The following is a 13,245-nucleotide window of genomic DNA, read 5'->3' on the forward strand; positions in this document are numbered from 1 at the left end:
CCCCCACAGCTCCAGTCCAGTCCTGTCCCCCCCACCTCAGACACCCGGGGACGACCTGCCTGAGGGGTATCCCCTCCCCCAACGGGCCACAGGGCCTGCCGGGAGATGCAGTCCGCTCGCGGCTGCGGCAGGACTCCATCTCCCAGCAGGCATCGCGAGAACAAAGCGACACCCCCATTTCCCGCCATACACTGCGCGCCTCGCTCCCTCCTCCCCCAGAATGCATTGAGCGAGGAAGGCGGGGACGCTTGCCTCCCAAGCTGTCCCGCGCCGCGATCCCGGCCTGCGCCGCGCGCGGCCACGAAGCGACTACATGTCCCGTGAGCCCCCGCGCGATGGAGCTGCACGCGGCGCTGGTGGAGCGCTGGCTCCGCGACTACTTGTGCGCCTTCGGCTTCGAGCTGCATCCCCTCCAGGTGCGGGGCGGGGTGGGGGGGGCTCGGGGTGACGTCACGGGGCCATGGCCTCAGCCCCGGCCGCTTGACGTCACCCATCTGTCGTGTGACGTCGCCCCGGTGGTCTCCTCAATCTCCAGGAGCCCGGGAGCTGGCTAAAACACCCGTTAAACGTCGGGCGCGCACGTGTTTTGGGTCCGCAGGGTGGGCCGTACGGTGGGAACGGTGGTGGCTGCTCACCTCGCCGCGGCCGGTTTCCGTGGACGTGCCAGGAGCGGCGGGGGCCGAAGGACTTGGCAGCATCTGAAGCCCCGGGCAGGGGCGGGGGATGCGTGCCGGTAGCAGAGCCGCATTTGGTTCTTGAATGACTCACAGATTTGGTTGATTTGGCATGGAATGCAAAACATTTTCCTTAAAAATAATACTTACCACAAAAAAAAAGGTAGGGCCACACGTGTTTCTTGAATGACTGGAAGGATTTGGAACTGACTTGACCTGGGACGCACAAAATTTTCCTTTAAAATAAAATGGATGGATGGAGCACCTGCTCTGGACTCTCAGAAAAACAAGGGGATATATTTCTTGCTGGGGTCACTTGATCCCAGCTGAGTTCCTGCCTATGGTGGTGGCGGGGGGGAGGGTTGACCGAATGATCTCATGAGGTCCCTTCCAGCCCCTAATGTCGATAAAATCTATGAAAATTAAACCTGTGAGTATAAGCAGGTAATTCCTTCTGGATTACATTGCACTGGGAGGGAAATCCACGTGTGATTCACACTTGCCGTCCCTTCCATTGTTGTTGCTGGTCACCGTTCCCTGCTTTCTACTGGCACTGCTTGCCGCCGGGTGGGACGGTGACGTGGTCAGTCTCCTTCAGCATTGGCGTTAAGGCCTCCCTATAAGGAGCCTGCTCCCGCAGAGTGCTGGGTGCCTCCCCTCTCCCTTTAATTTGCCATGTGGTATTAGTGTCTCCTTGGAGGATGTCTGCCAGCTCGAGGGAGGGCATCACTGCCCTTCCAGATGGCTCCCGAAAGCTGCTGCGCAGTTTTATGGGCTGTGCCATTTTCTTTGTAGCCACTGAAGCTGGGCAAGTGTTTTTTAGTAAAGGTGGAAGGAAAAGTATTCCCCGGGTACTGAGACAGCGAATGCAGAAGGCAATGAAGAGAGTAACATCCGGCTGAAAAAAATCAGCAGAGGAGCTGACTGGGACACAGCCAGCGTAGGATAAAAAGAGGAGGAAAGATTGTTCCCTTTCACAGACAAGCTGCGTGAGATGACGCTGAACGAATAATTGGCTTCTGTTGGGGTAAACATTTCAGTTGGACTTGGAAGTTAAATATTGACGACTGTCCAGTACCCGACTGCCTTCCAAGTGAAGGTTTTATTGATGTGAGGTTTAACTGTTAACAAGGCAAAGGGAAAACCAGGATTTTCTTCAAGCGTCAGTAGATCCTGATTATACAAAGTCATTATGCGTCCTGTTGTGCAGCTTCTGAATGCCCTCTTCCATTGTGCAAATTAAACTCTTTGTAAGCTAACGTTTTTAAGAAATATTAAGTTAGCTGACAGAAAAAAAATAGAGTTGCTGTCTGCAGACAAGCTGACTGCTTGGGGAAATCTTCTTTGACTTATACCTTGAGCTAATGAGAGCTGCTGATCGCTGAAGCAGAATAAAGAAAGAATGTCCCAATGGTATTTTTAGAGCCATTTTTCCAGCTCTGAGTCACTTCTGCTAAACTGTATGTTGTCATCCTTGAAGAGCTGGCTGACTTATTGGCCGGAGTTATTTACATGTGTTCAGGTCATCTGTCACAGAATCACAGACAAGGGGGTGGGAAGAGACCTCAGGAGGTCATGTCTAGTCCAAAGCAGGGCCAGCCCCAACTGCATCATCCCAGCAGGGCTTTATCAAGCTGGGCCTTAAAAACCTCCAAGGATGGAGAGGCCACCACCTCTCTGGGTGACCCCTTCCATCTGACTGACTTGTGCCTCAGTTTATTGTTCACAAAGTGTCAGCGGGGGTTACTTCCTTGCCTGTGGTGTTGCGAAGACTAATGTTTGCTAATGATCGCAGGATCGTTAGCTGCTCCAGGTGTTTACCATTTGCGGTCTAGCTCCTGCAGGGTGCCCTTGAGAGGTGCTCCGTGTCCTTACTGTGCAGTGGCTGCAGCAAGGTGACTTGTGTGCTGGGACTACACCTGGACTCAGTGCCATACCCAATAATACCCATGGAAAGACTTTGATTTCAGTGGCCACTGGTGCAGGTCTGTGGGAGCAGGCCCACGGCTGTGGGGAGACGGTAGGTGGCGCTGCCTTCCAGATGTTCAGGTTAGGCTTTTAGATTAGAAAAATCTGTTCCTTACCTTTCCCCACCATTAGTGGAAAGGGAGTATGCACACCCATAAACCTAAGTCCACACCTTTGCACAGCATATCAACATTTTGGGGAACCCAGATCTGCACCTATAAATCCCACAGCATTTTTGCATGGCTCCTTGCAGCTCAGAGTAGTGATTTGTCACTTGAAACCAAGGAATGCTTATAGACAGGGACTCCCTTCAATCACAGTTTTGTGATTGTCACGGAAAACAGCGGTTTCCACGATCAGTGTGAAAAACCGTGTTTCCCGTGATTCTGTGTAGAATCATCTGAAAAAAATAAAAGCTTACTGGGATACAAGGAAAGCATGGCAATCCCTGCAGCCATGGAGTGTGTGAGAGCCTGAGCTTGTGACGTAGATTCAATGAAGGTGCCAAAGAGTTAGTGCTGTCTTTTAAGAAGCTAGATAATCATAATATGCTTAGATTTAGATGTAATACTTAGATTTATAATAACGTGGCAATATATTTGATATTTCCATGGACTTTTCTATTTAATTATGCTGTAGTTTTTGCCACTTAGCAGCAAGGAGCAGAGCTGCTGGGGCTCCGTAGCCAATTGACAGTGAGGGAGGGGGCTCACCGCAAAAACTGGCGCCGCGCGCAAATCCCTGTGTGATTTTTTTGGTAGGTCCTTACTTATAGAGAAGCATGATGCACAGCTTGCAATGCAGTAATGATGGTCCTTGCTAAGGAAAAAGTCCAGACAGGCAGGGTGTTAAACTAGATTGAGCCTAATAACAATGTGCGTATGACAGCACAGCACAGATCAACCAAAGATTTGAACCAAGGTCCTGCTCTGATTTTGGGTTCAGTGTCTAGCAGTCTCCAGCCCACTGGAAGACAGTTGAATTATTCCAGATTGGTACCAATGTAACTGAGAGCAGAGTTTCATCCTAAATGTTTCTAATCAATTTCTAAAATTTAATATCTGAATATGAAACCGTCTAGAAAATTTAAGTGGAGATTCCTTTTTCTAATATTAAGTCAAATGTTGGTTACCTCAATCAGCCCAGACACTGGATCAGTAGGAAAAAAATCATCTGGCTGTTTAGTGTCCTAATTCAGTTCACTTCGGGTTTTTTAGTGGTTAATTCTATATCAGAAATTAAGGCTTCACTACTTGTTTTAATCTGCAGTTGTTATGCAGGTCAAGTTATAAGCTCAGCATTGACCTCAAGTAGGAGTAGAGAATGGGGAAAGGAAGAACGTTTTTTTTAAACATTTTAGTATAGTCTGAGTTGATTCTTGGGGAAGAAATCAAGCTTAATCTTTATATTTAGCAAACTAAATCTTGCTGCCTTTCCTGATTTGTCACAGGATCTAATCTTCATCCAGTGAAAACACAAAGGAAACAGGCTTTGTTTAGAAGCAATCATTCTAGTATTTCAAGCAAAATCTGGTCTACTTTCCATTTTCCCCAAATAGGCTGTAACTACCCAGAGAAAATGTTGTTATTATGGCTTTTCTGTAAGATGCAGCTGTTGGTAGTTTATTGACTACTGATTTCCCGGTGGGCATAAAACTTAAATTAAAATCTTTCTATTAATTCTTCTAAAATCACCATCTTGAAAGCATCCCTGTGTCTGAGTCGACTTCCCAGGCCTGAGCTTGTAAAGAGGCTGCTTTACTGCCACTTCATTTCCTTTCCGGGTCCTGATCCAGCATGTTGCTGGGCACCTTCCACTCCTTTAAAGTGACTTTCAAATTGGCTTCACTTGTCCTTGAAGGTGGTCCGACCCTGCCACTTCAGACCCTTAGAAAGCATTTATCTCCAAAACCGCTGGATTTAATTTTGCACGTTAGCCATGACCTCTGCGACACACCAAGAGGCAGAGCTGGAAGCAGCTGCTGGGTCACAGTGGTCCATAAAAAGAGTCAAGTCATTTGGATAGCCAGGTTAGGGTTAGGGTATTGTTTTCAGAGTAGCTATAAATTACCTTGCTGTCCTCAGCACTTCTTGGGCTGAGTCCCCTGTTCTCCTGCTCGTGTCTCCTTGCTGTCTTGGCCTGTTCTGCCTCCTAATTTCTGACACTGCAACTGCGCTGCATTATGATGTGTCCCGCCTCAAAGGGAAATCCTGAAGTCTAGATGTGTCATAATCCGTGTGATGCACCTAATGTTCCGCTGGGGAATAAACGTGCCGCTGAGCGTGTAGCACCACTTGCATTCACAAATGAATATTTAAACTCAAGAAGCAAAGCATGCAACCTATCAAGTGACTGAAGAGCTGCTTACTCCTTTTCAGTGGGGGCAGAGTGGCAGTCTCTGGGCCCATTTTGTCCGTGTAAAAAAAAAACAAAAGTGGCCATCCCTCAATAACAGGGATGGACTAAAAGAAAGCAAGGATCAACCAAACAGCTAACAATCGGAGAGCAGAGTGAATTTGCAAGGTCTGCACAATGGACCCAGAGGAGACACCAGGCATAGTTTCTAGGGTCGGAAGGCACCTGAATAGATCATCAAATCTGACCCCCTGCCCTAGGCAGGAACAAGTGCTGGGATCATAATACTCCAGTCGGAAATTTATCCAACCTCCTCTGAAGACGAATCATACAATGGTATGACTCATACAGTCATAGAAATTAGGGTGAGAAGGGGCCTCAGGAGGTCGCATCTAGTCCAACGCCCTGCTCCAAACAGGACCAGCCCCAACTACATCCCAGCCAAGGCTTGGTCTACCCGGGTTTTGAAAACCCCCAAGTCTGGAGCTTTCACCACCTCTCTGGGTGACCTGTCCCAGCGCTTCACTACCCTCCTAGTGAGAAGTTTTCTCCTAATATTCAACCTCAACTTCCCTTGCTGCAGCCTGAGCCCATTGCTCCTTGTCCTGTCGTCTGCCCCCACTGAGACCAGCCCAGCTTCATCCTCTTTGCAGCCCCCCGGCAGGGAGTTGAAGGCTGCTGCTATTCAGTCGCCCCTCAGTTGTCTCTTCTGCAGACTAAATAAGACCAGCTCTCAATTTCTTGGCATGCCGTCTTCTTGTTTGTACAGTCTCATTATATACAGTAAACTGTCCTGTGGGAGAAGCAGACTCTGAGCACTGCAGCTCGCTATTTTAATTTGTAATAACCCATGTTACTGGTATGTAGCCTAGTATCATCTCTTCCAATTCGCGTTTGTCAGGGTTGCTGTTGTAGGATCACAGTGTTGTTGAAGCCGTCTGGCGAGTATGCAGGGAGCAAGGTTTGTTTGGTAATATCTTTAATTAGACCAGCTGCATAATTGGAAGAGATGTTAGACAAGCTTTCAGCACATAGTGCCCTTCCTCAGGTCTGGGGAAGAAGGGGTATTCTGGACATGCTTGATACCATGTGCAGGGTGGACTGGATACGTGCTCGAGATTCCTTCCAGCCTTACATTAATATGCAGTATCAACAGCCAAAGCCTTGCCCTGAGCAATAAATAACCAAGGCCAAAGGAGAAGCAGAGAAGGCACGTTTGTCATGCAGAATAAATCGCATCTAAATCAAACCTCTGATATGCATTGGCAGGACTGCTGGCTGCATACTGGTTTCTAGGTCAGGGCTGGCCAAAGTGCAATATCAAGCAGTTTAAGGCCCTCCTTACCTTTCACATAGAAGTGCAGCTTGTAGAGACTGTATATCCCTGCATGCAGTGTACCATCTTGATTTGAGTGGTGCACTTTGCAGCTGGCAGACTGCATGTCTGAATCGTCAGTGAAGGCAGCTGCAGCCTCCTCCATTTTATAATTCCTGCTGCCAGCACAATGTTGGTGCTGCTGTCCTAACGGAGGGTTTTTTTCTGTGTTCACTGCAGGTTGGATGGTACAACACTGTTCTTCAGCCGTCCTTTCACCTGGCCTACCCAGACAGCACCCTGGCTTTTGTTGTCCTCAGCACACCTTCCATGTTTGACAAAGCCTTCAAACCCTTTGTGAGCAAACAGCTGCTGCTGAAAAGGATCCGGGATCCAGTGGACCAGTGCATTTCTCATCACTTATCACTTGTGAAAGAGGTAAAAGCCTTTTAAAGACAATTTCCCCTTGCTAAACCATGGACCAAGCAGGGAGCTGATGACAACTCTTGGGAAGTCTTTTACCCTGTCTTAGTTTCTTAACTGTAAAGTGGTGGTATTGATGGGGTTGTGGTGACTGGATTTGTCTCATAAAATTCTTTTCATGATTGGAAAGCGGTCACGTAAACTCGAAGTATTATTCCTAATGCTAATTTACTATTTAGATCAGCTGCGTCAGTGCAGCTCCAGAACGCAAGGGGTTTACACTGCCACTGCTCGCCGCCTGCCCCAATGAAACACTAACTGTTGGGGAAACAGGGCAAAAAGGGGAGAGGAGAACAACAAGCAGTGCCACTAGGCCCGTGGGCTCTGGAGCTTCCCCGGTGCAGCAACTGCAGGGAAATAGCCCCATGACTGTGGGTCACCTGGCCCAGGAGAAGCTCTGTGGTCTGGATCCAGTCTGAGAAACCCCACAGTCTGGATCCAGCCCACAGGGCCAAATAAATTTAACTCTCCCCGTTGAGAGTGCCAGTGAGGGCTTGACTTCCATTTCTCTCTCCTGTTATGCTGGCCTTTAGGGGTTTATCCCAGATGGAACTGTCTCAGGCTTTGACTAGTGTGGGGACAGTTAGTTATATACAGCACCTTCAGTGACAATTAACTTAAATTCACCCAATTGCCCTGGTGGAAAGAGGGTCATCTCAATACTTCACAGTGGATTTTTATTCTGTATTCCTACAAATATGCAAGGCTTTGCCCTGGGAGAAATGTAGTGTCTGTGTTTTAGCCTAGGTGCACATGGTACAAACTAAAAAATACAGGGCCTTGAGCATGCTCTTTCCAGTCATTCTGGCCTTAAGCTTTTCTTCCAGCACTTCCCTGATGAGAAGGTGCATATCATTTATGACTATGAGATGTTGCCAAACCGGAAACCCAAGTTTCTGGCACAGACAGCCGCCCATGTGTCTGGAGCAGCATATTATTACCAGAGGAAGGATGTGAAGTGTGATCCCTGGGGAGAAAAGGTGAGCTACAAGCCAAAACCCAAGGGTCCTTCAAGAGCCACTCCAGTAGTGGGAATGTAAAAACATTATTTGTTCACTGGTTCCTTCTCTTGGAAATTAAATGGTTAAATCCGACACAGTGATTTTTATGTGCCTCTCCCAGATATCACTAGCACTGGCAACAGGTGCAAACAGTTGATTTCTTTGGAGTAGATTTCTTTGTGGTATTGTAGTGGGCATAAATGGAAGAAAACCAACTAAAGTGAGAAGAATGTAAGCAAAATGACAGGAAAATCATCCTAAACTATGAGATCTATAAAACCTACAAGGAAGGTGGGGAAGAATGGGCTATCCTAATCTAAATAAGGCAAAAACACTGGCAGATGTAGCATAGGGACCAATTCTGGCTGAGGCAGAGAAAAAAGGATGAGAAAACAAACTAGAACCTTTCCATTTCCATGAGAGAAATCTGGCAATCCGTGCCTAAGCAAAACTTGCAGTGCGATCAGTTTTTATTTAAAAAAGAGAGATTACCCATCCAAAACACTGTTTTGTGGTTGATTTACTGCAGGGGAGGGGCACAAGCAATGAGGGATCAAAGCAAATTCTTTGGAGCATAACAGCAAGAAGGAATTTGCTTTTCTTGCATTTACTGTACCATATCAATTGGCCAGGTCTGCACATGGTTCCCTCAAAGTCTGTCTATGTTCAGAGGCAGGGCAATGTTTAGAAAGAGTAACATGTACCAGGTTTTCTCTCTCTTTCAGAAGATCTATGGTGTGTGTATACATCCCCAGTATGGAGGCTGGTTTGCCATCCGGGCTATCCTCATATTTCCAGAAATTCAGGTGCCGTTCCTGGAGCAGTATGCCCCTATCGACTGCGTGACCACAGAGGAGAAAAGAATACAGTTGCTGGAGAAGTTCAATTTCCACTGGCAGGACTGGAGCTACAGGGATATCATTGAAGTGAAGGAACGATACTCAGAGGAGCAGAAAACGTACTTTGCAACCCCTCCAGCAGAGCGTTTCAAACTGTTGGGGCTACAAGGAGGAATCCAAAGAAATGCATTTTACTGAGTTACATAGTTTAGTGTACGAGGCAGGGAGTGAGCAAAGTGCAGCTCGCAAGCCCCATAATCCTTTCTAGTAGCTGTGAAAAGGGGATTTGATGGTATAGAGATGACACATCCTAGCATCATACACTCCAGCTCAATCCAAAAGCTGCCCTTTCAGGTCAGAATGGAGCGTTGCGTGCCAGGGTTTGGCATCTGCCTATACGTAAACAGGAAGGCAGCTGCAAGTCTGCTCCAGGTTATTGCTATTTACAGACGTATCCTTCTGGACCCTCGTGAAGTATCACCTGGCTTTCATTTGGGCAGAGTTTAGGTGCCCTCGAGGCTGGGACGTTTATGCTGCTGTTTGGAAAGACTGACTATTTTTGATCTGGGGAGACTTTTTATTTTATTTTATTTAATAGTAAGGAATTATTTAATTTTCAAAAAACTGGCTGCAAAACAGTTTGTCTTTGGATGAACTCAGGGCAGATTTTTTTTCCAAACATATATCTAGCACTTTTACTGCCCTGAGAGATTATATCATGAGGTAAAATGTTTTAAAGGGCATGCACCTTGAAATCTAGTCCAGAAATTTAACTCAACCTAAGCTAGTTTGATTGTGAGTGGACCCTATTTTTTGTCTTGGAAGAGCTAGACACCATGCTTTTGTACAGCTAGAGGGCTTTGGTCTTTTCCTGTGTGAGGAAGCACACACATGCACACGCAGTGAGCAAGCTTTCTGGCTGAATGCATCTGTAGGTTAATATATATGCTGTCCCATGTACAGAGTAAGCAAGCCAAGAGACGAAGAGTTTGTACCTCTCTGGTTCTTGTGTTATACTTGCGTTCTTGCACGTAGCATTTGGAGACAGAACTGTACCTTCATTTTTTTTTTTTAAATGGCTGTCCCGTGAAATTGAATCATGCTTAAAGGAGCATGGGAAATGGGAGATTAATATAAATGTATACTAAAGCTATAAGTGAAACCAGTCTCTATACACTAAGCCAGGGGTCCCAATCTTTTTATACTGTGGACCAGAAATGACCGTGGACTGGCAAACTGCAGACCAGCAGTGACCAGAATACGGCGGGCCAGCAGCCAACCCCAACCCTGTTTTATACTCGGTATAAAAAAAGGGTTGGCTGCTGATCTGCAGTATGTTGGTCACTTCCAGTCCAGCAGTCAACCCTTCGTGGCCCAGTATGGGACTCTGGCCCGGGGGTTGGGAACCCCTGCACTAAGCTAATTATTTATAGTTATAACTTGAAGGTTTCCAATCCCGTAAAGCATCAAGCACCAGGTCTCTCGTTTGTAATTTACGCTGTAGTTTTACATCATTTCTGTGGACCTAGACATTAAGGTAGACTTTGCTGCAAGAATTTGCTTGTCAGAAATTCAGCAAAGTTAATTTTAACTTAAGTCCATCTGAACAGGGTGGCACATACTAGCTAGGCTGAGTGATCCATTTCTTTGCAACTTCTATGTGTGCACAGCTCATCTTGTTTCATTCAGTCCTGTTCATCAGGCCCTAGCGCCCTCCACTGCCAGGGTCCCTAGCACCCTCTCCACTGCCAGGGTAAGAATAGCTGGCTCTTTTTAAGTTATTTTAACTTTTTTAGCATCTGCCTCCCCAAAGTCCTCTCATAGCATTGGTTGGGAAGCTTTGTTGCTTTTCTGTCCTTTTTTCACACTGCTTAGATCACTAAAGAGCTGCTAAAAGATGAGGGTTCACACCGATTGGTCTACTTGAGCATATTGCACCCTGTAACAAACTGAATCCTTGCTCATACTTGAGGAAAGGACTACAGAGGGCATCAGTGGGGTTGATGCAATGAAGGATCTTACCATGAGTAATGAAGGATATTACCTTACAACACCATGAGATGGCATAGACTAAATAAAGCATAGTATTGCAAGCCAGGAATTCCCATGTACTAGATATAGTCTTCTAGCATCTTGCCTGTGCCATCCTGCCCTACCATCTTTCCTGTGTACTTTTAAACAAGTCACTTTAACATGCTGTTCTGTCTTCCCCAGCTGCAAATTTGGTAAACGTTCAAGGTTTTTTTTCCCAAGGCAAGTGTCCTCCACCAAAAAATATTATTACAGACTCTTGAAATGGAGCCGATAACTTTGATATGCACAGTAAAATCTAAAGTATGGATTTTAGCAGCACACCTCTAAGGCTGCTGCTAAGATTACTTGCACTAGGGCTGATTGTTCAAACTCTAATTTCTATGAAATTAAGTGGTACTTAAGACTGGAATTTCAGTCTTCATCAGTTTTGTTCATATTCTCTTGCTGAGATGACCTGACCCATTATTTACGTTGTCCTCTGCCTTAGTCCCTTTCCCTCTTTAGCTTTTGAAGAGGGAAAACAAGAACACTTTTCATTCGAGATATGGTCTGCTGGATATAGCAGTGTCTGGAGATGTACTTATTGGTGCATTTCAAGAGGAGACTAGATGCACCTGAAAATCATTGTGCACAATATGGGTTACAACAGTAATATATTTGCATATGTGCATAGGCTGATCCAGGATTTTGTGAAGGGGTGTGGGAGCAGTGACCAGCATTGCATGGGTGGCTGGTAGCCCTCTAGCCTCCCCACCAGGGCAGGCAGATCACACTGCAGAAATAGTATCCAGGGATTTATTTTTTTTTTATTTTTTTTTTTTTAAGTCCTGGGCTAGGTAAGGATCCCCCTTCTCAGCATCCCTGTCCTTCCTCTTCATACTCAGCAGCAGCCCACCCCCTCCCTTCCCATTGCCCCCCTCCTCTGCCTCCACTGCACCTGGCTGACCCCAGGGGTAACGAGAGCCCCAAAGTCCTCAGCGGCAAGGCAAGAGGCAGGGGTGGGAGAGGAGAGGGAAGGTGCTGCTGAGAATGAAAGGCAAGGGACCAGCGTGGAAAGTGTCTGGCTGTTTCTTCCCATGGCATGATCCAAAATGTGTGTGGTGGCACCCGCACTCTATGTATGTAAGCATATATTAGGTTACAACTTAATGTGCGGTACTGGAATTTTTTTAGTATTTCAGTTTGGAAGTTTTATTTTGGAATTATTTATGGTTACACTGTTACTGTGGTCCTTTTTTTTTTCTTAACTGACACAGAGTTGAAATGGAGTTTACTACAAGTTTGTACTAAAGGATCCATATTGGTACCAAGATCAACGTCCTGGAATACTGTCATGTAGAAAGAAATTATACTGAAGTTACAACTTTTTTATCAGAGTTTGACTTTATAAAAGTTAAATATTTTGTGTTGAAATTCACTCGTTAAATAGTTAAGACCACTGTTACAATTTTGATGATGTCTTTTGTAATGTGTTTATCTTCACATTTTATTTTGGGTAAAGAAAGTAAAATACTGAGTGAACTTTTGTTTAAATAACATAACAGTTTAATTTTGGGAGAACCTGAGATGTTGACTATGCACCAGATACACAGAAATAAACCATATTGGATAGAAAGGGAAAGTAAATGTTAGAATTGCAGATGTATAACAGCGGGCATGATCAGATTTGATTCTGGGATGAGTATACTTTCTTTTGTAATTATCTCTCATCAAGTTGCTTATGTACTGAGAGACTAACATGACGGCACACAATAAACGGACTTGACAAAGAATATCTTGCATTTGGCAGTTTGTCTAACTCTATCCCAGGTACATAGTTAGTCCCATAAAAGATATCACCCTAAGAAATCGTTGCCTCTCACAGTAAAAGAACAGGATTGTTTTTTAGATGGTATAATATTCTAGAATTTAGTAATAAAGTGAAAGCCTACAGTGCCCAGTATGGTATCATTGATATTTTAGGATTTTTCTTCAGTAGCTTTACCGTCACACTGGAATTCTGCAAATCTTTAATTACTGCAGTTACGATTTGCTAAGCTATTTTCGTTGATACCTGACCTGATGTTTTGCTTAGTGCCACAGCAGCAACTCCTGAGAAGTGCGGAGCATCTGTAACTCCTCCTATTGATGTAAGTGAGATGTGTAGGTCCTCCCAATCGCTTAGCAATTGCTTTCTAATAGTCTAGCATCTCAAAAACCTGACAGCAGAATTACTTCCGAATGCATGCTGCTCATTTTTGTGATAATCATGGAAGGGGTCTCCGGGGAAGAGTGATACCGTGTATTTTACCTAACTTTACTCTCTGACTTCAAAGGATTGATCTTCATGTGTTTTTTGTATGGGCAATTCATATAGTTTCATGGTTGTATTTGTTCGCTTCCCCACCCTGCCAAGTAAAAGTACACGACAGTCATACAAAAGTTTATATATCAGGCATTAACTAAACCAGAATGAACAGTAACACTGCTGCAATTTAACTTTTTTAACATGTACTGTTTCATAGCACCTCGCCTTGCTAAATGTTCAGTGCAGTACATTTTTTCACGCCAGTCTGTGTACATTGGACACTGATTTT

The 13,245-nt window shown here is 45.4% G+C and overlaps 1 protein-coding gene across 3 annotated transcripts; it reads left to right on the forward strand.

The window, feature by feature from the left end:
* Positions 1 to 265: 265 nt before the first annotated feature.
* MMACHC (methylmalonic aciduria (cobalamin deficiency) cblC type, with homocystinuria) lies at positions 266 to 12,122 on the forward strand. 3 transcript variants are annotated; one of them, XR_002100260.1, is made up of 5 exons: positions 266 to 416; positions 6,553 to 6,750; positions 7,623 to 7,775; positions 8,522 to 9,566; positions 10,246 to 12,122. XR_002100260.1 is itself a non-coding variant. In XM_019531339.1 (4 exons), exons 1-4 carry the CDS (start codon positions 336 to 338, stop codon positions 8,831 to 8,833), a joined length of 744 nt encoding a protein of 247 aa, XP_019386884.1. In that variant the 5' UTR covers positions 266 to 335; the 3' UTR covers positions 8,834 to 12,122. The 3 variants fall into 3 exon arrangements, 1 of the variants encoding a protein (XP_019386884.1); XR_002100259.1 differs by having other exon boundaries at positions 8,522 to 9,104; positions 9,461 to 12,122; XM_019531339.1 differs by having other exon boundaries at positions 8,522 to 12,122.
* Positions 12,123 to 13,245: the final 1,123 nt, after the last annotated feature.

Source organism: Crocodylus porosus, unplaced genomic scaffold (genome assembly GCF_001723895.1).
Source record: "Crocodylus porosus isolate Cpor-Errol unplaced genomic scaffold, CroPor_comp1, whole genome shotgun sequence".
Taxonomy (NCBI): Eukaryota; Metazoa; Chordata; order Crocodylia; family Crocodylidae; genus Crocodylus; species Crocodylus porosus.